At 37.5% G+C, this 24,624-nt stretch overlaps 1 protein-coding gene across 2 annotated transcripts in view; it reads left to right on the top strand.

Annotated features, from left to right (window-relative positions):
* The window catches only part of MARCHF1 (membrane associated ring-CH-type finger 1), a 436,459-nt gene that overhangs the window by 121,636 nt on the left and 290,199 nt on the right, over nucleotides 1-24,624 (top strand). For both annotated transcript variants that reach the window (XM_010986366.3, XM_064487462.1), the window contains exon 2: nucleotides 16,018-16,166. In XM_010986366.3, the coding sequence (XP_010984668.1) occupies nucleotides 16,056-16,166 (111 nt within the window). In that variant the 5' untranslated portion in view covers nucleotides 16,018-16,055. The remainder of the gene's footprint in view (nucleotides 1-16,017; nucleotides 16,167-24,624) is intronic.

Genomic DNA, 24,624 nt, shown 5'->3' with positions numbered 1-24,624 from the left:
ATTTTGTTTTGCTTATGGTTTTCTTTGCTGTGCAGAAGCTTGTAAGTTTCATTAGGTCCCATTTGTTTATTCTTGCTTTTATTTCTATTACTTGGGTAGACTGCCCTAGGAGAACATTTTTCAGATGTATGTGAGATAATGTTTTGCCTATATTTTCTTCTAGGAGATTTATTGTATCTTGTCTTTTGTTGAAGTCTTTGATCCATTTTGAGTTTATTTTTGTGTATGATGTAAGGGAGTGTTCTAGCTTCATTGATTTACATGCTGCTGTCCAGTTTTCCCAACACCATTTGCTGAAGAGACTGTCTTTATTCCATTGTATGTTCTTGCCTCCTTTGTCGAAGATTAGTTGACCAAAGTTTGTGGGTTCATTTCTGGGCTCTCTATTCTGTGGAACCTCTAGACATTTTTTAATACAACACAGAAATTTAGAAAAATTCTATATAGATAATTGAAAAATAATTCTTTCTGAGTCATTATTTTTTTCTTATATTATTGTATTTGAAACACATGGAAATCCTGCATAGCTAGAAAATTGTTAAACAATGTGTTATATACTGGACCTTTGACTCAGTCACTAAGTTGAGTTCCAAATGCCTAAAACAAGACCAGTATTCAAGTATGTACATTTCTTAGGTTTTTACACTTCTGTAATATTCAAAGACAGGTTTGGGAGGATTCACTGTTTTGCAAGATGCCAATTTCCAATATTATATCAACCAGTCTTCCTACATGTTGACCACAACCCAGCAGGAGATTTTTGTTATGCACAGGAGCATAGAGAATGTATAGTAATGACAAGAGCGTCTTGATTTGTAACATTGTCATATTCCCCCCCACCATCGCTGTGAGCTACCACAAGATCTTGTATATATTTTCTTGTGCTATACAGTAACAGTGTAAAATCTGGACATAGTATTGTATTAACTTATCTAAATCATGAAGTGATTCTTAAACAAAGCTATATAATTTTGTGTAATATGGAATGATCATTGGGTTACTTTTATTGAATAGCCTTAATGTTTTCTTACCTTAACAAAATAGACTTTTATAATGTTCTTTAATAGATAAATTGTTGGAAAATGCTCTCTTATTTTGTCTATCCTCCTTGAGTTGTCTGACAGAAACTATCTGGGGAGAGTTTTCAGCAGTAGCAACATATAATATGTAACTTGCATTTTTATTTGATGATGAATTCTGGGGTCAAAGAAAGCAAGAGATCAAGGGTCCTGGGGCGAAGCTTACCCCTGCTCTGAAACCACGGTCTCTTTGGTCAGGGCTTTACTTCTCAGCCTACTGAATGAGCACAAGAAATCTGTCTGCAGCTTGTCCGAGCAAATCCTTTGGGTGGTTCCTGTTATTGGGAGTTCCCATTGCCAAAGGTCATGAAGCATCTTTACAGCAAATGCCCTAAAGCATACCTGCTGTTTGCACCTGGCAGCAGCTCAGAAGCCCTAGATAAGCCTGCATGAAACAAGTTATCATGGGTATTGATTATGATTAAGCAATAAAGTGTGACACCTAGGTATCATTCAACTCACTCCTATAATTCCTGAACTACCATTCCTTCCTGGGTTTTTTTTGCTTCTCTAGATCCTTTTTTCTTTTCTTTGGCTACAGCAGCCTTGCTCCTTTTAAGCTACTGTTTCAAGCTTCAGGCATTTCCTGTGCATTATGGATTAAATTTTAAGAAGCTGTTTAGTCCGTTGTAAAGCATCTATTACATGTTACTGAAAAGGTGTAGTCAGGAATCAGGCAACAGGGCGTAATGTCATATTAGAGCTTTCTCTCTATTTCATATGACTCTATTCTGGGGGAAAAAATTCTCTTAAGGTGCATGCCTTGAGCATACAGGAAATCTTTGGAAGGATATAAAGTCCACCAAAGTCTCTTTTTATTTTACTGTGTCAAAAAACAAAGTTTCTTTTTCTTCTTTTAACATCAGTTCAAAATTTTTCTTCCACAATGAAGCAGAATACATTGTAAATGTCAAATTTATCTTTACATGGCTCTTCACAGCTGCTGTTTTAAAAATTACTATTTGCATATCCAAATTTAGCTCTGAGAGAATCAGTTCCAAATTACACATTTGTTTATGTATATACATGTATGTTCTTTTCTCTTTTATGGTGAAATTAGCGACATTAGAACTCTGTGAAAGCTCATAATTTTTGATGCATTCAAATTAAGTTTTGGTTTTCTCTTTTAGCATCAACTGTTGGATAGTTTTCTATATCTTATAGTCTCTCATTTGGTGCCAGCATCCTATTTATCATGAAAGTAGTTTGCAGTTTTTGTCATATCCTGGCAAAATGACCTTCTCTCTTTACGACTTCAATTTTAACTTACTTTTTTATACCATTCTTATAAGTCATGTATGTAGACAGTGTTAAAAGAGGGTTCAGCCCTGGGTAATGTTTTTGCTTGTCATTAACATGTGGACAATATTTTCTGTATTGTGGAGGCCTGCATTTCTTCTTCCTATTTTAATATTCATCTAATATTATTGAGTATCTGCTGAGTGTTATGATCTGGTTTTGGCCCTGAAGATAGAAGAGATTCATTGGAAAACAGCTTCACCCCTTTCTCAGAGTACCCTCAATGTAGGTAGGGAGGCAGACAATGAACAAACAGCAATGCAATGCAAGAGGCTCTCTGGTGGTGGAGTAAATAAACTACCAAGCTCTCACAGACAGGGAAGCAAGTATGTAACCAGGCAAGATATTGCAGGGTTACTGCTGGAGTAGTTTCTTATAGACTGCATGACAAAATTATGGGAGCTGGGAAAAGACATCACAAGGAGAAAAACACAGATAAGGGGCCACAAGGAGACTTACAAGTGTCAGCTTCTCAGGAAACAAAAATTAAAAAAGTAATTTATTGACAGTGAATGTATCTTTTATCATTTTGAATTTGGGCATTGATTTATCATCAATTAAACTATGATATTCAAAACCCAGATATTACTGAATATTTAAGGACATGTAATTTCTGAGAATGGCAAAGAGTCATTTGTGGCAAATAAATGTACTATAAAAAGAAAAATCTTGGTAATTGATATCTGAGTTATTAATCAGGTCAAGTGTCCATGATTTTAAAAAAAAGACTCAGTGTATACACTAGTATACTCAATCATATTTTGGATATTGAAATGTAATTCTGATTAGGTCACACATAATTTTAATGTTAAAATAAGTAAATTCTACTATATTATGGATACTGTATGTTCAGTTAACCTCAGATATGGAAGGAAATCCACAAGTAGGCTTCCATATGTTTCATTTGACAAGATTTTGTTTAAAAACCGTATATTTACCATGATTATTACTGATTATTAAAAACTTAAATTGGATAACAAGTTTAAATTTAATAAAATACTAGAACTGTATTGCCTTTTTTTCTTTATTTTATGCATTTATCACTACTGGAGAGGGAAGAGGGAGATTCTTTGGGAGTGAGTACTAAGAATTTACTGATTTTTGATATATACTTGCAACTAAGAAATCTACTTATTTGCCAATCTACTTACTTGCAAAAGAAGTCTGAGTGAACTACCAAGATATATTTGGAACGTCAGGTAAAAAATACAGGCAAAAAAGATGTACCCCAGTGGTTGATGACATTCAAACATTAATAAACTAAGTATGTAAAATATATAGTAGAAACATTAGAAAATATTAAATTATACTGTTGTCTTCTAGTTCCCTAAATGCAAATGTGAAGAGGGAAACATGTAGCTCTTCTAGAAGAGTGACAGTGTCCAAAAAATAAAATCTCTCTTTGATTATAAAAAATTGAGTAGAAATTTCAGCTGGTAAGATAGAAAAGGAAATGAATAGAGGTTCAGAGTCCCTTAGCATGGACAAAACAAGGAAAGTGGTCTAGAAAGTTATTTTTAATTAAGAGTTTTGCAGAACTTAGGGGAAAAAACTACATTTATGTAAATGATAAAAGTTCCTCTAATAAACCTAGAAATTCAATCACATCTTTATTTATATCCTCATACATTTTTCACATGTTAGCGATGCAGAATTTTGTGTATATTAAATAATGCAGTAACCCAATGGTAATGGTTTTAAGTGGGTCAATGAAAGGTGTTTAAAATATTTGATGTGAAATGTTCTATAGCATCTACTTGTTACAAAGGCATATGCCTTTCTGAAACTTCCCTTGAGTAATGAGTAACATAATCCTCTTGAAATGAGCTCAAAGATCAAGAGAATTTGAAAGGAAACCAATCTTCCTGAAAGCTGTATTTTCAGGCTCAATGAGGATGGTAAAAACTACGTATTTCAAATTTTAAGCAAAACATCTAGACATCTCAGTGACTTTCAAGATGGAGACATAAATCTAGGGGATGGATGACAAAGTTATTACAATCAGAAAATTTCACATGGCAATGCTTTTTCTCAATAAATATATACATAAAATATATTTACTATGAAATCAATGGCTTGCTAAACTTTTTATGATAAAAAGATAGATAAGATGTTTTCACACTGGAAAAAGTTAGAAGCCCATATTTTATTTAAACATCTTTAAATGTGTTCATAAAGCTACTCAAGAAACTGAAGTTTCTTTTTTGTTTTTGTTTTCCTTCTTACACAATTACATTTTCATATCCTTGGTAAACAGACTTCTTGAACATGTCTGGTCCACATAGCAAATGTATTCTTCAAAGACACTGCACACTAAATTTTAGGAATTTCAATCTTTCACTAAATTTCCTCATTTCTACAGAGATGAGGGTGGAAGTTAGCCTATTTTCAACCCAGTGGTGATTAATTTATTTGGAGCTTTAAGTAAAACCAATTTGGTCACTTTTGAATCCCAAACAAGTAATACATATTTTTCTGCCGACCTCTTGTAGTTATTTGTTTATTTCTCCTAAGAAGGTAAAAATAACTTGCATCAAAATGCCTACCTTCACTTGCCTTTCTTTGTGCTAAGTGCCTGAACCATGTAATTTAGACCAATTTGTCAGAGTAATTAAATCATTTGTCTTTGGACGTGTGCACTTTTCTACTGGCTATTGATTAGAACTGTTTGGAGAAATGGAGTGTAGTTTTCACAGACCTGAAAAATAGAATCCATGTTTCAGTTTTGAAAACAAACTTTCTAAAAATTGTGTAACTGTTCTAGATTTACAGAAAAGCTCACTTAATACAAAGAGTTCCCATACACTCTGTATAGTTTCCCCTCTGAGGACCTTACATTAGTCTGGCATAATTGTTACAATTAATGAACTAATGTTAATACATTAAAATTAACTAAAGTCTGTACTTTATTCAGCTTCCCTTCATTTCTACCTAATGTCATTTTCCCAGCATCCCATTCAAGATACATCCCATCTAACCGCATGCCTTCTCATCTCCTCTGATCTGTGGCAGTTTCCCAGACCCACCTTGTTTGGTGGCCTTGACAGCCTTGGAGATTATTGGTCAGGTATTATATAGAATGCTCCTCGATGGTTCCTCATAATTTTTCTGATTCTCAGACTGGGATTACGGGGGAGGAAGATCCCAGAGGTAAAGTACCATTTTCATCACATCTAAAAAGGGTACATACTATCAACCTGACATCATTGTTGGTGTTAACCCTAGTAACTCGACCAAGGTGAGGTCTGTTGGGTTTCTCCACTGTGATGTTAACTCGTCTTTTCCATCTTTCCATATCATTATTATATACTGTTGCTATACACTGTATATATATATATATATATACACACACACACACACACACACACACAGTATACACTGTATATATATACACACACACTATATACTGTATATACATACACACATACTATATACCATATATACTATATATTATACTCTGTTACTTTATACTGTCTGTACTGGAATGGGGAATCATGCTCCTCCTCCGCCTTTGAGAGTGGACTATCTGCATAATTTATTTAGAATTCCACATGAGAGATTTCTCTCTTCCCCATTTATTTTGTATTCAGTTATTTATATCACTATAAATTCATAGGTATTTAATTTATGCTTTGGGTTATAATCTGATATATATAATACTTTGTTTTGCTTGGTTCAGATTATTCCAACTGCAGCCATTGACAGTGATTTTGTTTGGCTTCTATGTCCCTTTGGCATATACCCGTCATTGCGTTTGATTGGTCGGTGGTTCGGTTGGTTTTTTGTTTTGTTTCTCAGCATTTCCGTACTTTCTGGCACTGCAGGTTGCTCCAGGCTCATCTTGTATATTTCCTGCCCCAGTCCTGGAATCAGCCATTTCTCCAGGCAGCCCTGGTCCTTTTTATTGGAGAACAGTATTAGAAACCAAAATCTAAGTGCGAGGTATATTCCTTGCTGGAGGAGTGTCTGCTTCTAAGTCCTCTCAGCTGACAGAGCAGAGAGGTATCTGCATATGTACTAATCCTTGTGCATACACATGTTTTCAAATATTTCTACATGTAGTTAAGCTAAATGTGAGTTCATACTGATGTCGCCAACTCTAATCATAGTGATGTTTTCATCTCTAATACCACATGGCACCTGGCTTCTCCCTCTGCTTAACTGCAACCTCCCACTCCAACACTGAGAAGCCTGGCCCTCATTATCTGCCAACCACTTACTTAATTGCTCCATCCCAGCCTACGTGTCTAGCTGGGTACCAGAGCTGTCAACTCGTACCTCCACGGGGACAGCTATATGAGCGGCAACACAGTGCTGATGTGCAATTACTTCTTGCTTTTAATCTTAGAGACTCCACTCTCTCTGAAGTACTTAGGTCAGCACAGTTTCCCGCATACTTTTCTGTGAGGTCATTTCATATCTTTGTCACATATTTAGATTGTATTTTTCACATTCCGTCTTGGGATCTCCCAGCCTTTGAAATGATATGTTTTAATTCGTGTACATTTTCAGGTTTACACTTTGTACTGTGAAGTTTTATAGATTTGCACAAATGTGTTTCTAACGCGCCCACCATTACAGTGTCCTACAGAATGTTTTCACTGCCCTATCACTGTTTATTTCACTGTTCCTATGATTTTTCCTTTTCCGGAATGGCATGTAATTGGAATTATACATAAATTTGCCCCTGTCAGACTGGCTTCTTTAACATGATAATATACTTTTAGCATTCACTCATTGCTTTTTACGGCTTGATAGGCCATTTCTTTTTATCTCTGAATAATGTACCATTGTATGGATGTACCAGAATTTATTTATCTATTCACCTATTAAATGATATATTGGTTTCTTTCAGCTTTTAGCAATTATGAATGAAGCTGCTATAAACCTTTGTGTACAGGTTTTTGTGGAAACATAAATCTCAAGTCAGTTGGGTAAATAGCTACAAGTGAACTCATGTTTAGCTCAATTACATGTAGAAATATTTATAAACGTGTATGTACACAGACCAGTACATATACAGATGGTATGTATTTGGTATATGGTAAATCTAAATCTAAATATAAAATCTAAATCTAACTATATGGTAATATTTAGATTTGTTTAAAAAAACTACCAAATTGTCTTCCAAGGTGGCTGCACCCTATTGCATTCCCACCGGGAATGAATGAGAGTTCCTGTTGCTCTGTATCCTTGGAGAACGTTTGGTGTTATCAGTTGGGTTCAAGCCATTCTAATAGATGTGTAGTGGTATCTCGTTGATTTAATTTGCAATTCTCTAATGACGTATCATGGTGAGCATCTTTCCTACGCTTATTTGTCACCTGTATTTGTGAGGTGTCTGTTGAGATCATTTGGCCATTTTTCACTGGGTTGTTTGTTTTCTTATTGATTTTAAAGAGTTCTTTGTATATTTTAGATACAAGTTCCTTATCCAATATGTAGTTTTCAAGTATTTCCTCCCAGTCTATGGCCTCAGTTTTCATTCTCTTAAAAGTCTTTTAAGGAATAGAGGTTTATAATTTTAATAAATTCTAACATCAGTTTTTTCTTTCATGGATCATGATTTTAGTATCTTGTCTAAGACTTCATTGCTGAAGCCAAAGTCACTCACATTTTCTCCTTTGTTTTCCTCTAGAAGTTTTATAGTTTTCACTTAAATTAGTTCTGTGATCAATTTTGAGTTAATTTTTGTGGAAGATGTAAGATTCTGTGTCTAGATGTGATTTTTCACGTGTGAATGGCCAGTTCTTCCAGAACCATTCATAGAAAAGACTATCTCTTCTCCATTGAGTTGCTTTTGTTATTTTCAAAGATGAGTTGATAATAATTATGAGTTTATTCTTGCACTCTCTATTCTGTTCCGTTGTTTTATACATTCATTCTTTTGCCAGTACCACTCCGAATTGATTACTGTCACTTCATGGTAAGTTTTGAAAGCGGGTAGTGTGAGTCCTTCAGCTTTCTCCTTCTTCACTATCGTGTTGGCTCTTTTAGATGTTTGCCTTTCCATATAAGCTTTAGAATAAACTTGTCAATGTCTACAAAAACAGCTTATTGGGATTTTGATGGAGGTTGTGCTGAATCTATAGCTCAAGTTAGGAAGAACTGACGCCTTATCACTATTGAGCCTTCCCATCTGTGAACCCAAAATCTGTCTGCATTTATTTAGATTTTCTCTGATTTTTACAATCAAGACATTGTAGTTTCCCACAAAGATCCTTTAATTATTCTATTAAATTTTTACCTAAATATTTGTTTTTTGGGTGCTATTGAAAATGGTGTTGCTTTGCTTTTCAAATTTCAGATTCCAGTTGTTCACTGACAGTATACAGGCATTTGGGTGCATAGGAAAGCAGTTGACTTTTGTGTATCAGCTTTGTATCCTGCAGCTATGTCTTCTGCTTTGTTATCTTTATTTCTGCTGCTGCTATTTCAGCTATGCAAATGTTAAATCTTTTGAAATAATCAGACAGTTCTTGCGTGTTCTGCTTTTTTTTTTTTTCATTCTCTTTGCATTTCAGTTGGGAAGTTTCTACTCATTTGTTGTCAAACTCATTGGTAGTTTTCTTGGCCCTCTCCAGTCTGTTGATGAGCCTATCAAATGCATTCTTCATTTCTGTTACAGTGTTTTGATTTCTATCATTTTCCTTTGATTCTTTCTTGGAGTTCCTACCTCTCTACTTACCCTACCCATCTGTTCTTGTATGCTGTCTCCCTTTTCCATCGCAACCCTTAACGTATGAAGAATTGATTTTTAAATTCCCTATCTGATAATTCCAATATCTGTCATGTCTGAATCTGGTTCTTGTGCTTTTTTCCATCTTTTCAAACTTTTTTCTTTCTTCCTTTTTGGTATGCTTTCTAATTTTTTTTTTTTTTTTTTGGTTGAAAATCACATGTGTCATATTAGGTAGTAGAAACTGAAGTAGACGCACAGGAAGTGAGTGTCTGTTATTCTGGCCAGAAATTGGGCTGTATTTACTGTTTGCTACAGCGTCTGCTACCAGATGCCTCAGATTCTTCTAGCATCCTGTGTCTATCTGTTCTGTTGACTCTGAATCTCTCTAAGAGCTCCTTCTCAAAGAGAGTTTGCACCCTGCAGTGTGCTCAGTTGTAATCTGCTATTATCATCCAGAAGCCCTGCTGGTACAGTGGTAAGTTACAGAAGAGGGGCTGTATTCTGTAATTGTATGATTGAGTCTTTTAGCGGGCCTGTGTTTCTGGGCTGTGGTCTTCACAAGTCTTGCTTAGTTTCCTAGAAAGGCCTGGAGTGGGGGCAATGCCCTTCACTCAGGTAGGTTACTATGACTGTGCTAAGATACTGTCACTGAAGGATGAGTCTCTAGGACATTTCTTGATGGTTACTCTCCCCTTCTCCCCACTAGTGCCACAGTGGTGTCTTTCTCAGCTGTTCACATGAGATCTAGCCAAGTTTCCTGGTGGCAAAACCCAGGAAAGGTGGGGCCTCCACTAAGAACGCAGCTCCCAGGAAATTCTCATTCTCAACCAAGTCCATAGTGTGCCTCCAGTAATACATCAAAATCATTGGTGCTACCAGCAGCGTATGGTTCTAGCAGCTTCTCTGTGTGTATTCTGAAACTGCCCAAAAGTCTCTGTATGCATCTGTCTCGCTGTGTTTGGGGGCGGTGTTTTTTATCCCTACCACCTCATTCTCTAATGGTTCCAAGAAAAAGCATCAATTTTGAGTTTGTTCAGCTTTATCTTTTTGGAAGGAGAGTGATGATCCCTAAGCTCTTTACATGACAGAGTTTAAACTCTAAGCCCCTCCCACTTCACTCTTTATGCCTCCATGACTGGCCCGATATGTGTGCTGAATGTAGAGCCAGCCCCACGACTTCATGGAGAGGCTCCTTAGTCACAGCTAAGGAGCAGCTCCCCCATCTGCGGTGCTGGGCTGGGCGTGCCCTTCCCTTCACCTGTGATGGAGTCTATTCAGACTGGAGGAGTCACTGCTGTTACTCGGTTTCCCGAGGTAGCCGACCTCGGAGCTGTCCCTCCTCCTTTTCTAACAACCTTAGTGTTATAGCTCACACTGCTCCCAAGACTGGCTCTCCCAAGCCCTTCTCTCTGCGCTGCCCCAGCAGAGGGGCATGGGAGCCCCCTTCTCTTTATTTACCACCAGGCTTCCTTACAAGGCTAGAGGAACTTATAAGACCTCCCAGAAAGATCTGTGCTTCTAAAAGGGCTTGCAAGGGAGAGGGAGAGTTTTTAAAAAGACAACTATATACTAAATATATCTTTCCTATAGTCTAAGTGTTCCCGGAGAATAGCTTTTTGCCTAATGTAGGAAAGAATTCAGGAGCAAGGCATAGTAAAGTGAAAGCAAGTTTATTTAGACAGCTATACACTCCATAGACAGAGTGTGGTCTGTTTCACGCAGAAGGGAAAGCGACTTAGGAGATACACACTCCTTAGGCAGAATGTGGGCCATCTCAAAAGGTGAGGGAGCGAGAAGCCGAGAGGTGTTGGATGCTCAGTTTAAAGTAAAAGTAGATACACACTCCATAGACAGAGTGTGAGCTGTTTCAGAAAGCCAGAGAGAGAGTAACCACGAAGTGTGGACTTGCTAGTTTTTATGGGCTGAGTAATTTCACATGCTAACGAGTAGGAGGATTATTCCAACTATTATGAGAAAGGGGCAGGGATTTCCAGGAACTGGGTCCCACCCACTTTTGCCCTTTTATGGTCAGCCGAGGCACTGTCATGGCACCAGTGGGTGTGCCGTGAGGCTCAAGGTCTACTGGAATTCGATCTTCTGCCATCTTGGTTCTAACCAGTGTGTCCTGTCCTCATTGCTGTGTCATTCCTTCAATGGCTGTGCCCTGCCCCCTTCCCTCCTGTCTCACAAGCAAAAAGCGCTTAAGGATTTAAACCTTCACTATAAGTCACCTTATAGTTGTTCCCAGTTTCTAACTTAACTCAAAAGTGGAGACCCATCTTGTCCTATCACTGATTTTACTATGAACAGTTACGTATTGGGCTCTGTATCAGTTAGCAGTCCCCATCCTACCGTCCAACAGGGAACCTCTCTCCAGCTGAGAAAGCTCACAACCTACTCAGAGAAATCAGAAGGTCCCCAGGACCTATTTCCATTTCATAGCAGTAAATTTAATATAGTTATCTAATCTGCAGACTGTCTGGTCTAAAGACTTCCAAAATTCATCCCCAGCAGGCAGTCCTTGGTGGTGGCAAGGACTCGAAGTCTTCAAGGACAATTCACAGGTATGTGTGAGCCCTTCAGAGCATCCAGGCAGGCATCCAGAGTAGCAGCTGGTGTGAGTTTTAGGCATGCAAGTTATAGTCTTTTGAGGATCAAGGGAGTACTCTTGGAAAACACACACACACACACACACCCCATCCTAAGAAGCAAACAATTCTCAGAGGTATTGGAGCCACTGAGGAAGGGAAGCATACTTCTAACTACCCCCTCCTTCCCTTACTTGCAAGTTGTTCCTTTCATCATGGAGGTGGGACTTCATTGTTATTCTTGGGGGAAGAGTGTTTGGTCTTCAAGACTTCTATTCCTCAGTGACATGTAGTTAAAGAAATAGCCACATCTCTAAATTTTCTGATGGAAAAAAAAATCTCTAAATTTTTCAAATCTTTAGACAAGGACTCTTCTCAAGTCTCAAATTTGAGGATGGTTTTCTAGATGAGTGGAGGTGGGGGAAGCTGTCTCTGTTCCTTGTATGTGGTGAAGAGGGGAGGCCTTGGCTGGGCTCCTGACTCCCCTACAGGGGATGACATGGAGTGGACAGAATTTTAGGAAGGAAACAGTTTCAGAGGTAGACAGACAAGGTAGAGGCAGGCAGCTGCGTTTTTTTTTTATATGGAAAAGAGTTCTTATTTTAAGACTGAATCATGTTAGACTTGGGGTGCTGTAAGATCTGTATAATAAGCTTCACCTGGAGAAACGGCCTTGGCTTTCAGCCCACTGGGCTGCACGGCTTCCAGGGGCACAGCTCACATGGTGTTTGTGTGAAGAGCCCCTTGGAGCAGGGTGCCATTTACACGCATTACAGTGGGGCCTCCTGGAGCCGTGTGAGGCAGCTGGCAGCTGCGAAAGCCCTTGGCATGGAGAGAATTGTAATTTTCATGTAAATTATTTGGAATCGTATTTTCTTCGGAGAACTGTCCAGCATCAACCTTCTCCTTCGGCTGATGCTAAGTCAAACATCTTTCCTCAGAGTGTGGATAGTACTCATTGCCCTGCTTGTTCCCCAAAGTTGGTCTACTTGTCAGTTTCCCCTCTACCTCTAAGCTCCCGATCTCTTTCATCTCTTTACCAATAGTTGCAAGCCCAGTGTCTGGTGCAAAGGAAGTGTTTAATAAATGTTTCCTGCATCAAAAGTAAATTATTCTCTGTGATACATACCCAACTGCCTTGCTTTTTTTTTCTTCCTAATTTGGATTTGCTGTCAATTTAGTTCACAGAGAATGCACTGTGCTCCTATTTATTAAATTAAATGTCTGCTAAGAGCAGCATATTAAAAATTAAGCTTAGTTAAATCTCAATTTCCTGCGATCATCATAGAAGTTGCTCATTGCTGCATCTCATATTAGCTTGGTTCAGTGGTTAGACGGTAATTAACATGAATACTTAATGACCACTTTCCTATTCTGATATATTGCTAATGATCCTTACAGTTTAAAGTGCATTAGGGTTAATTATAAATGTTCATAATTTGCCTCCCCTTCTGACTGACAGTATGTTCTTACAGCTAAGAAAGTGATGAGTACCCCAGACCTGTGTGGGAAGAATGCTGGTCTGTGGAGGCTTGGCAAACAACATCACGAATCCTTCAGTTATCTCAAATCTATAGTCTAAACTATTTCCCAAATTTCCACTTGATCATCAATGTTGCAAAAAGATCGTTTCAAAGTGTGACCTGAAGTCTAAGTGTTTAGCGATAACAGAAAGGAAGATACTGTCTTTGGCAACTGTCACAGTCCCATAGCCACAGGAATTTGTGGGATGGGGCAGTTGAGTTCTTCCTTCTGTCCTCTCTCTCCCTTTCAACTCACCTGCACCTAAGCTGCTTTCTTGGCAGCCATTTACACACTAGTTTCATTCAGATAGGATTCTCTGACTCTCAAGGAGCTGGTAAAGTGGGTGGAAGCATCTTATACTGAGCAAGTCATTAGGCAAAAACTTTTCTCTTATAATACTATGATGTGAATGTCCAAATGTAGTCATGTAACCATCATAGGGCTTTCTTATAGTCTCACATCATCTTCATTCATATATTAAAAACCTGAAATGATGCTACATAGATTGGTCTGGTCATTCCCTACATTTAACTTCCTGTGTAGAGGTTCCTATGAATATGTCTTAGTTTAATGATGAGCTTTTCAGTCTTCCAGGGCCACAGTCATGTATTGTGTTCCTTTTCCATTTTCCCATAATGGGCTGGACAGTATAGTGTCCAATGTAGAATAGTCAATGACTATTACGAACTCATTACTAAGGTAAAAGGAGTGCAAGTATTTTAACTTGTTGTATTATTTAACCATACTACATCAGCAGGGCTAAACCAAAGTTGAAGAGCTCTATCATGATGACTTCAGCCAAACAGTTCAGAAATGGTTTGCACAAGCCACCTTCAGGGAGGACGTCTAAGATCAAAAGGGGCATGCATTCACCCTGGCTCTGAGCAAATAAGTTTACAGATCCAAAAATTATCAAGTCAGAAAGATCCTAGTTATTCGTGGGTTTTAAAATTCTTGAGAATATTGCATTGACTTTGACCCGAATCAAAAATGAAAATAATCCTCCTTTTCTGGCATTTCCATGCTGACTTTAGTTCCTTCAGTATAGTAAGGGCTCAAGAAATACTTATGGATTAATGTTGACTGAATAGGGAAGAATATAGCTCTGACCACCGCCACCACCACAAGAGAAGGCTGCAAATGACATGAAACGGTCTTATTTAATCTCAGAAGCTAAATGGGAAATAAGAAATTGGCTGCTTTTAAAAACGCATTCCAGAATGAGTACTGATGATATAATTTCATGGGTCCCTTTACTACGCTTTTTATTCATGGGTGAATTCAACACTTTATTATAAGTACTAAAGTGGTATTTAATTATAGAGTTAAAACTTTAAAAATGGCAAATGACTTACAAGTAGAACATTTGTTTGCACTTGATTAAACTATTTTGGTCATTATGTATCATTTCACTCCCTGCCTTTGAATAAAGATCCTCATTTTCATTTACTCTTAGCACACTTCAAGAAATGTAATTAAAAACTGATGACTAGCCGAGATACAGTGTACCAGGAATGTGGAAATATTTACTTTCTGTGGAATGCAAATTAGTTGAAGATGCAGATTTTGTATAACATAGATAAGAGTTTTCAATAAGATCTCAAGCAATGTGTTTGAAAGGGTAAGCATCAATAATTTGTTACTCGTTCAAACAGTTGTTTTGAAGCATTCCTCCACTTTCCTGCACCTCAGAAGAATGATTTACTCATATTAGATTGCCAGTTTTATTAAAAAGCCATTCCATTGAGTATCTTAAGACTTAATTTAGTGAAAGTTTTTTTAAAAAATAATACCTATTTACATCATTCAGATCCATTTAACTTGAGTATTTTGTCATGTAGAGTAATAACTCATCAATCCGTTAGTGCAACTTTTCCTAATGTTACTTTTGTTAGTCCTATGAAATGTGCTATTTTGAATCCCTGAAATGTTATAAGCCACCAGATTGCTAATTGCTTTGGATGCTGTGAAAAATAATTACTCCACATTATTTTTGATATTTAATTGACAGTGTAATGCATTTAACTAAAGACCTGCAATAAACTATTTCTAATTACTGAGGGTGGTGGAGTGGAAAACTAGGCTGTAAAACTTTACAAGGAAACAATGTTTTCTTCATTACATTAAAAGTCGTTGTTGATATAACTTTTTCAGAGACAAAAAAAAAAAAAAAATCCCCCAAATGGGAAGTTCTGGAAAGCTAGAAAGAGTTGTGGAATAGTTTTACTCATGATCTAGTAAGGAGAATTTTTTTAAATTATTATTTTAGTAGATTTCACTCGTGATGGATGTCATATACTAAATTTACCATACTAGCACTAGAATTTCTCCTTCTTTAGTTGGCAGAACTTTATGAGGGAGATAATCAGGCCACTGCCAGAAGGAGTGATTTTTATCACTGGCCTGTGTTCAACACATTCTGCATCTGTAGGACATTCAGCTGAAAAGCAATGCCAAATTTTAGATGCCATTGAAATATGTAGATATATCAGGAGCTGGATCTGTTCTTGGCTCCCAAGAGAGGAACTTTTTGTTAGAAACTGATCCTTGCAAATAACACTTAGAACCCAATGCGAGGAATTCCCACCGCCTCTAAGTGTCACAAATGGGGGTGTAAAACGTCAGGTCCTTTGAGTAGCTGTGTACTGTTTCCATTGCCGCGTGGCTCTGAGCTTATTCATAATCAGAAATGTTCTTTTACTCCTCCGCATCACCCCCGGTAAAATGAAATGTCTCCACTGGTATTTCATTAAATTGCTTATTTAATTTCAATCATGTAGATTTTTTTCCAAAAACAGACAACCGCAACAAGTGACCTGTTTCAGGGAATGTAAATTATTTTCAGAATTACAGAAATTGAAAAGGGATAAGAGGAAGGAGAAAATGCTGGGCTGGTGTGAAGCGATAGCCCGTAACCCTCGCAGGATCCCCAACAGCACACGGACCCCCGAGGGCTCGGAGGAGTGGGCGGACGCCGCGCAAACGTCCACACTGGTGAGTGCAGCCATCGCCCCGCGAGTGGCTTGTGCGCGAATGGATGCTGAGGGAACGGGGAGGGAGGGCTCCCTAAGGAAACACGACTCTGCTTTACAAAAGTCCTTGCACAGATGCTACAGTGTTCCTATAGATGCAGTTTAACTAATGGGTATTAATAAATACAGCTTCATTTCCTACCGTTTAGAGTTTAATTCAGAATTAAAGAACAATGTCTTTTTCTTTCTGTTTCTTCAGACATCGCCCTTCCATTATGTCAGTGACCTTAGAGGGATATTTAATGTTTCCATCTTCGATTCTATGCTTTTGTAATGGAATCAATGGAGGAAAACAAGCAGAGTTATCCAAAAATAATGCCTATGTGCTGTTTTCCTATATAGATTCAAAAAAATCTCTGAAAAAGGAATTCAGAAATTTTCATTTTCATATAAAATTGTGAATCAAATAATTACAAAAATGATTTGCAGACCAAATCAATGGTATGTTCTTTCTTGTCTTGTTTTCAATTTACGTTAGTTATATTTTAATTACTGTTTTGCCATTTTTTTTGAGAACATAGCATTTTCATTAGCCTGATCTATCCGTTGATGAACATATAATTAAGTATAAACGAAGACTTTTGGTTAATTGTGTACTTTTGAGTTATTCGATAATTTCTATTATTTTACGTAGAAACTATGATCTTGAGCAAACATTATTAAGTGAATTTCAGGAGAAATCATCGGAAGGACTAGGCGTAGAAGTGGGAATCCTGCTTAATTCTATTGTCTTAGACTGTTGGGAGAGGGCTGAGGGTATGAAGAGATCATGCGATGTGATTGGACGAAGTTCTAGGGACTACATTCTCTGAAACTACTGTCTGCAACGTTGCATCTCACTCTGATACGATCTTCCGTAAATTACTATTTTCAGTAAAACCACTTGGCATGAGTTAACACCATTGAAACACATCTTTTGCACAACATTTCTACATAAAGCTGGACCTCGTAGGTATCACGCAATAACTAAAATTTTTAAAAGAAAAATGTTACTTCTGTGCTCTCATTAGAGTGGCTTTAGTGCTTAAATTCCTATTTCATAGAACCATATGTCAAAACCATAAAAGTCTCGAACAAACATTTGGATTGGCTTTCTCTTATAATTTTGGGTAATCTAATATTAGCTTCATTGTACAAGTGCATACTATGACCCAGAGAAATTAAGTGACTTTCCCAGTGTCACTTAGCTAGTAAATGTCGCTTCTAAGATTGCTAGAATCCTGGCTTCTCAAGACAAGGCCTTTTCTGCTACACTACACTGTCTCACTTTCTTAATGGCATTTCCTTCCATTCAAATACTTTTAGTAAAAAGAAAAAGACATCAGTTACCAACTTAATTAAATCCAGTAATTAATCTAATTTTAAAATCTAATGCTGTATCGAGACAATAACCTCCAGCCACTGTAAACGATTTGCAGACCAAATCAATAATACACTTTCTTGTTTTGTTTTAAATTGACGTGTTATATTTTAATTACTGTTTTACCATTTGATAAGAACACAAGAGCTTTCATCAGCCTGATTTATTTATTGATGAACACATAAATATAAGCAACAGTTTTCTGTTTATTTTTTTACTTTTATTTGATAATTTCTATTATTTTACATAGAAACAGTGGTCCTGAGCAAACATCATTGAGTGAATTTCAAGAGAAACTATTGGAAGGATTATGTTTTCAACTGACAAAACATAGACATGAAAGTCTTGCTTAATTCCCCCGAATCTCAGTTGGGGGGGGGGGCAGAGATACTTTGTTCAACCAAGAAAGTTTAGTTTCTTAACATAGAAAAATAAAATATTTCTTATGTCCTAGCCAATAGGTTCAGGGCAGCTCTCTTTGGAGGTTCACTACTGAGAAATTAAAGACTCTTTCCATCTTTTGATGCTGCCTTCTTAAGCACACAGTCTCTAAGTCACTGAGAAAAAGGAGGAGACTATGTGGGCCACTGGGCATGAGCTATTACGGAGTGAACTTGAACGTGTAGACATCTTTTCATCGGCCAAAACCTAATCTCATAGCTTCACCTGAACTGCAAGGGAGGCTGAGAAATATTGGAAGCCACGTGGCCAGGAAAAATCAAATGGAATCAGTGGACATCTAGACCCTCTCTGCCTTGGTCCACCTTTCTGGTCACCAAATAGTCACATCATATTTCCAGTCTCTCATGAAAAGGATTATTACCTTCCAAGGGAGACAACTAAAAATTCTTTCAGTGATTGGATTCCATTCAAGCTCGTGATCTCTGGTCATTCATTGTCCTCATCTAATGATGATGATGGTGAATCACCTGTATTTTGCAACCAACCCCCAACATGCATGTATACCCAATGGGCAGGAGGGGAGTAAGAAAAGGGGAATCACAATAAACACTCATGTTTGGAGGGAGAAGGACTCAGATGCACATGGAAGTCAGTGGTGAAATTGTGTTGGACAGACATTATCAAGACTCCCTAACCCAGAAGTCAGGGAGGATCTTTGAACTGGCTTTGACCCTGCTCCCTGGGAGGCACCCCGTGTCCATGGTTCTCTCTAGCCTATGGATGTGCCTTCTGGAAACTTCCTTCATTTCTATTATGCTCTTTGTCCACATTTGAAGTGAGGATTGAAATATGTATAACCTTAATAGATTTTTTCCTGTTTGGAGAAAATTATGAGGCCAAGTGTTGTTTTAAGTCTTGAGTATTTCAAGGCTTATTCTTCTGGAATCATGGTATTTTAGTACAATCCTTTGAAATCCTCATAGGGTCCTGATCTGTTTGCCTCCTGATCGTGAGTAGGGAAGTTTTTTTCTCAGAGGCCCTTGATTTCCAGTTCTCCGTGCCACTCTCTCAAGATGGCCTTACCTTGAAAAATAGGCAGAAGGACCACATCCTTAACCTGATCTTTGTCAAGAGATATTTTGTTCAGCTGAGAGGGTCCACTAGGTGTCAGCTTGGAATGTCCTATTAGCCTTGGGTCACTTAGTTCAAATGTGATTTTTCGTCGGACCTCTGTTACTCAACACTCACCTCAATGTCAAGTTCACCAGTTAGGGTTTAGAAGCAGCTGGTTCCAGTAACTGGGTCCGATAAACCCTGAAATTTCTGGATTCTCTCTACATCTGGTCAGACCTGCTTTCACACCAGCTAGTTTGTTCCTGAGCTCGTGTTTCTCCTGTAACACCTTGCTGAATGTATACAATAATCATCAACATACATTATTGAATTTGCTTTTCAGTCTATTTTGAGTGTTGCCAGCCCAGCAGGCCCACTGTCTGCTTCTCGGATTAGTTCAAACAGGTTTGCCAAGAGTTTTGCCCAAACATCATGCAGATCAATGGCTTTCTACCTTTGAAATCAGTTTCCTCGTCCCCCATTGCCCCAACTTTAAACAAACACCACGTATTTTAGGTTTTTGTTGTAGTAGCACAGGCGTTGGCTACCAATTTCTGCATTTGGATTGTTAGAAAAATTGGGGTGCAGTCAGGAAAACAGAAGTTGGTAATTTTAACAGAGAATCGAATATTACAAATTATTTAATCTGCTATCGGAGACTGAAAAAGTCAAAAAGGTGCATGACTTCAGTAACTGCAAGAAGCAACAATCACCTACCCAGAGGGGTACCCAGGGAGGAAGCTAGCATAACTTGAACCTGAAAGGCCCCTCACAACTGCACCCCAACTCTGGGGGTTTGTTAGAAAATGCACCTCAGTCCCTGTTATGAGGAATAAAGTGTCACCTTTGGAATAAAGTAGAGAAAGACAAGAAATGAGCAGAGTTTCATTGACCAAAGTGAACAGAGACTCACGTGTATCTGAAAATAGTTACGTAAGTATGAAGACATGTTGGTTTATTTTTTGTTTTCTACACTAGGATATAAGATGAAAAGGGAAGATCGGTCCTGTTTACTGCCGTCTCCCTGGTATTTGGAACATAACAGGGACTTAATAAAATTTGTAGACTGGATAAACAGCTTGAGCAAAGAGCACGAACTGAGTTGAAAGGGAGGTTGTTTTTTGTTTATAAAATTCTATCTAGTACAATATCTCCTATTAAGTCCTTTCTTACCAGAAATACCTTATGCCTTAAAATATGGAAGAACCCATTGTAAAGATCAAATAATTCTGAGATGGTTTCTGTGACAAAAATACATAGTTAAATTTTGGAAACTGAAATCGTGATTATACAAAGTACATTCTGTTGTAATAAGATTCTCCTTTGGTAAGAATTTAAAATATCGCAGGTAGTTTTCCCCGTGCACGAGACGATGACATGTAAAAGGGTCCTTACAGAGAAAACACATTTACCGAGGAGTACCTGCCAGAATCATAGTCCTCATTCTCTCCCTAGTTATTTCCTTAGTCTATTTTCAGTCTTACCAGGCTGAAGGAAGTCACCCATCTGCCTACAGCAAAAGGACTGGTATCACCCCACAAACATAACCTCTCTTAGAAACCAAATAAAAGGTAAACAGAAAGTGGAGTCTGGGTGTATTAAATTTCTCATTAAACCTGTTGACTCATTTTCAATAGGCTCACTGATTTCTTTCAGTCCCTGAGCAAGTGGGCCGCTGGATCCTTGTGCAATGGCCTTTATACATTCTGAAAATAAATCGTCAGGACACATAGAGTTGGCAGGGTTTTTTTAACCTCATTTTCTTCCCTCCTTTTGGTTCTTTCCTATTTGATCATTTATCAGTTACTGTTTTTAATAGCTATTACAAAGCCTACTTTGCTAGGTCTTGCCAAAGGCAATAGTGACTGAAATCTAAATTTTTATTAGAATAACTATAAAAAGTAAGTGAGGGATCTTGAATAAAAGACATTATGCCTTTCAAGAGCTTTGGTTTTTGTAAGAAAGTAAATCATTAAAAATAGATCCCCATGGTTGTTATGGAAACATGGAACTGAATCAGAATGCAGAAAGGGAGACTGGTGCTTCAAACATCATACCACGAAGAAAAATTACATTCACCGAGTTTCTTGGAGTAGTGTGTTAACTTTAATTGTATAGCTACTGAACAATGTCAAAACATGATTATTCACAATAGGAATGATTGATCTAAATTGTTCCTTGCAGGAAGCGATCTTTTCCTCTGTGGAGTAAATCAGATTATGTTCAGAGCTGTTCTTTATCAAAATGTGTCATGTCTGTCAGTTTAAGTTAGATATAAATTAAATTGTGAGCACCTCAGAAAGATGTTTAATTCTCAATAGTTGTTTAATTCTGCTATCTCTACAGTCTTCAGAGCATGCTGGTTTTCCAATGCCCTGTTTAATTATCTGAGACCCAGTGGGCAGCGTTGTGTACCCTGATGGGAGGGGCCTCCCATGTGTGTAGAACTGAGGGGTCTTCTGTCTCTGGACTCACAAATGACATGGGTGGCAAAGGTTTCTTCTTTGTGGAGTTTTGTGTGTGTGTGTGTGTGGGAGTGTTCTCATACTTTATAGAAAGGACAAATGGACGTGATATATGTGAAGTCAGCTTGTTTTCACCTCAGAATAAACATTGTACCTGGGAGTAAGTGGAACCTCTTAGATTTCCAGAATACCAATCCAGAGCTATTTCTCTGCAACAGTCTTCTCAAGAGATGAATAGAATAGAGTTCTCAGATACACTTACATCTCAAAGCACTATTACTAATAATCCAGTAAGAGTATTTATTTTATTGTATTTGTATTTAATTATAATCATTTACAATGTTGTGTTAATTTCAGGTATATCGCATAGTGATTCATTAAACCTATATGTATTTTATATATATATATATATATATATAAAAATATATATATATATTCCTTATATTCTTTTTCATTATAGGCTATTAAAAACTATTGAATATAGTTCCCTGTGCTATACAGTAGAACCTTGTTATTAATCTATTTTATATATAGTAGTTAGTATCTGCAAATCTTGAACTCCCAATTTATCTCTTCCTATCTTCTTTGCCCCCTGGTAACCATAAGTTTGTTTTCTATGTCTGTGAGTCTGTTTCTGTTTTGTAGATAAGTTTGTGTCTTTTTTTTTTAGATTCCACATGTAAGTGATATTATATGCTATTTTTCTTTCTCTTTCTGGCTTATTTCACTTAGAATGATGATCTCAGTTCCATCCACATTGTTGCAAATGGCATTATTTTATTCTTTTTATGGCCGAGTAGTATTCCATTGTATAAATATACCACAACTTTATCTGGTCATCTGTTGTCGGACATTCAGGTTGCTAACACAATAAGAGTATTTTTAATGCCTGTTCTAAGCTGAGGAGTTAAGACATGTATCTCAAAATGTCATGGTGACCCTAAAAGCAGGCATTGCTGTTCTCATGACACAGCCAGAGAAACAGAGGTTCTGGAAGATTAGAAAAATGCCAGAACAGGAATCCAGAGCTCTGTGCTACTTCACAGAGGGTACTTTGTTCCTGTAAATATTTGACAGACAGTTACATGCTGTGATATGATGATACTCAACCTAGAACGCCTACTCTGCTAATTCACCACTACAGTCATTGCACTGCCTGAGGGATGGATCATTTAGCATCCAGAGTTGTACCGTTGAGTTACCCCTGGGGACTCGGGAGCTGTCTGTTATTGTGGAATGAAATAGGAACTAAACAAATCACTGGGGAAATGAGTGATTGTGAACTATTTGGATCACAGGTACCGCCCAGCTTAGTGTGTATCTTCATTTATTCATGTAGCTGCTCTCTATTGAGGGTTAGCTGTGAGTGAGGCACTGCACTATGCAATAAATATATAATATTGAAAAAAAAAAAAAGACAGTCCTTATCCTCAAGAATCTAGTGAAGAAAACAAATAAAAGGTCAAGAGTAGGGCAGCACGAGGAGCAAACACAGGCTGTAAGAAGACCCCTTGGGTGACCCTGGCCTGGCTGTAGACGTTCCAGGTGTTCCCTGAAGACCACTGAGAGGTGAGGGCACGAAGAGGGTGGAGATAAGGAGGGGCCCGGGAGGGGCACTCCATGACCCTAGAGAAACCATTTATCATGTGAAAATTAAACCCCGTATTGCGTTTCCTTTTAAAGACACATCTGTTTAATGGAGTTAGTAAACAGAACCATCTTCAGGAATTGAGTTAGAGAAATACCCTTGACCTAACACAAGACTGTGTGTTTCTTTCGGTAGTGGAATTAACTCAATTCCACTTAATTTATATACTTAATGTATACATATATGCATTTATATTTTACATGTAGTATATATAGTGTTCTCTAAGTGGTTTATATATATATATATATATGTAATTACTCAGTATCTTTGTATATTTTATTCAGCCTTAATATCCAACCTTACATCTGCAGGCTGTAATAATTGGGTGGCCACAGGGAGGGGGTTCCCTTGGGAGAACAATGAGCCTTCCTGGTGAACAGTGAGGATGAGCTATGTGTCAAAACGCCTCCTTTGGGAAGGAAACAAGTCCATGGAAGTGTATTTGTATTTGCTCACAGTGGGAAAATCATCCCATAAAAGCTACCGTTTGTTGAATACATACTGTGTCCTGGGCATGGTTCTGAGCACCGGACATTTTAACAACCCATTTAATCCTTACTGCAGCAGAGGAAAGAGGTAACTTGCCCAAGTTTATCCTGCTAGTAAATCTTATTTTTGAATCTCTGCCCTAATACACTTCCCTATGCTGCAAAGGACGTGCTCAGGAAAAGATAAACACACTGACTTTATTAGAAGTAAGCTTAATTCACACATTTAACTCTGAATTTGTTGTACACTTTTGTGAACACTTACTTTATATATGTACATACTTATATGCATTTATATTTTATATATGTAGTATATATATAAAATATATCCTCTAAGCAGTATATATACACATATATACATGCATATATATGTGTGTGTGTATATATATATGTATGTATATAATTGGCAAAACAGCCCTTATCTTCCCCATTTCAGAGACAGAAAAATTTAGTTTTTGAATAAATGTTTTGCCTAAGGGGATTCACCAGCCTCTGAAACAGCTCAGTTTAGTGCATTTATATAGGAGTAGTAAATCTCTTCTAAGATTTTTATTTGCACCTACTAAATGTCAAAGTGCAAATGCACTGTAGTTTTAAATGGTGTTTAAAATGAACTTGGAGATGAGAAACATACTTGTCGGATCTGTATTTGAAATACCTGACTGGTTGATTATCCTCATGTTCTGATAATTAGCGATGACATTTCTGGAGGAAGGGATAAGGTTATTGAATTGACACTCTTGCGTTGGCTGAATTTGTTTTAACTGTTTAGCACAGTTTCATCCAGTAAAATGTCTGTTCAATATATGAAGCAAGTCTCTTAGGTTAAAAGCCAAAAGCCACCTTTTAGTTGACGGTCTGTTAAATTACTTTTGTATCACCACCGTAATTGTCAGCTGTAATGATTAGGCAGAATAATCCATGAATACAGCTTTGTGATTCCA

The sequence above is a fragment of the Camelus dromedarius genome, chromosome 1 (genome assembly GCF_036321535.1).
Source record: "Camelus dromedarius isolate mCamDro1 chromosome 1, mCamDro1.pat, whole genome shotgun sequence".
Taxonomy (NCBI): domain Eukaryota; kingdom Metazoa; phylum Chordata; class Mammalia; order Artiodactyla; family Camelidae; genus Camelus; species Camelus dromedarius.
The sequence above is the reverse complement of the archived record's forward strand: the minus strand, read 5'-3'. Positions and strand labels throughout refer to the sequence as shown.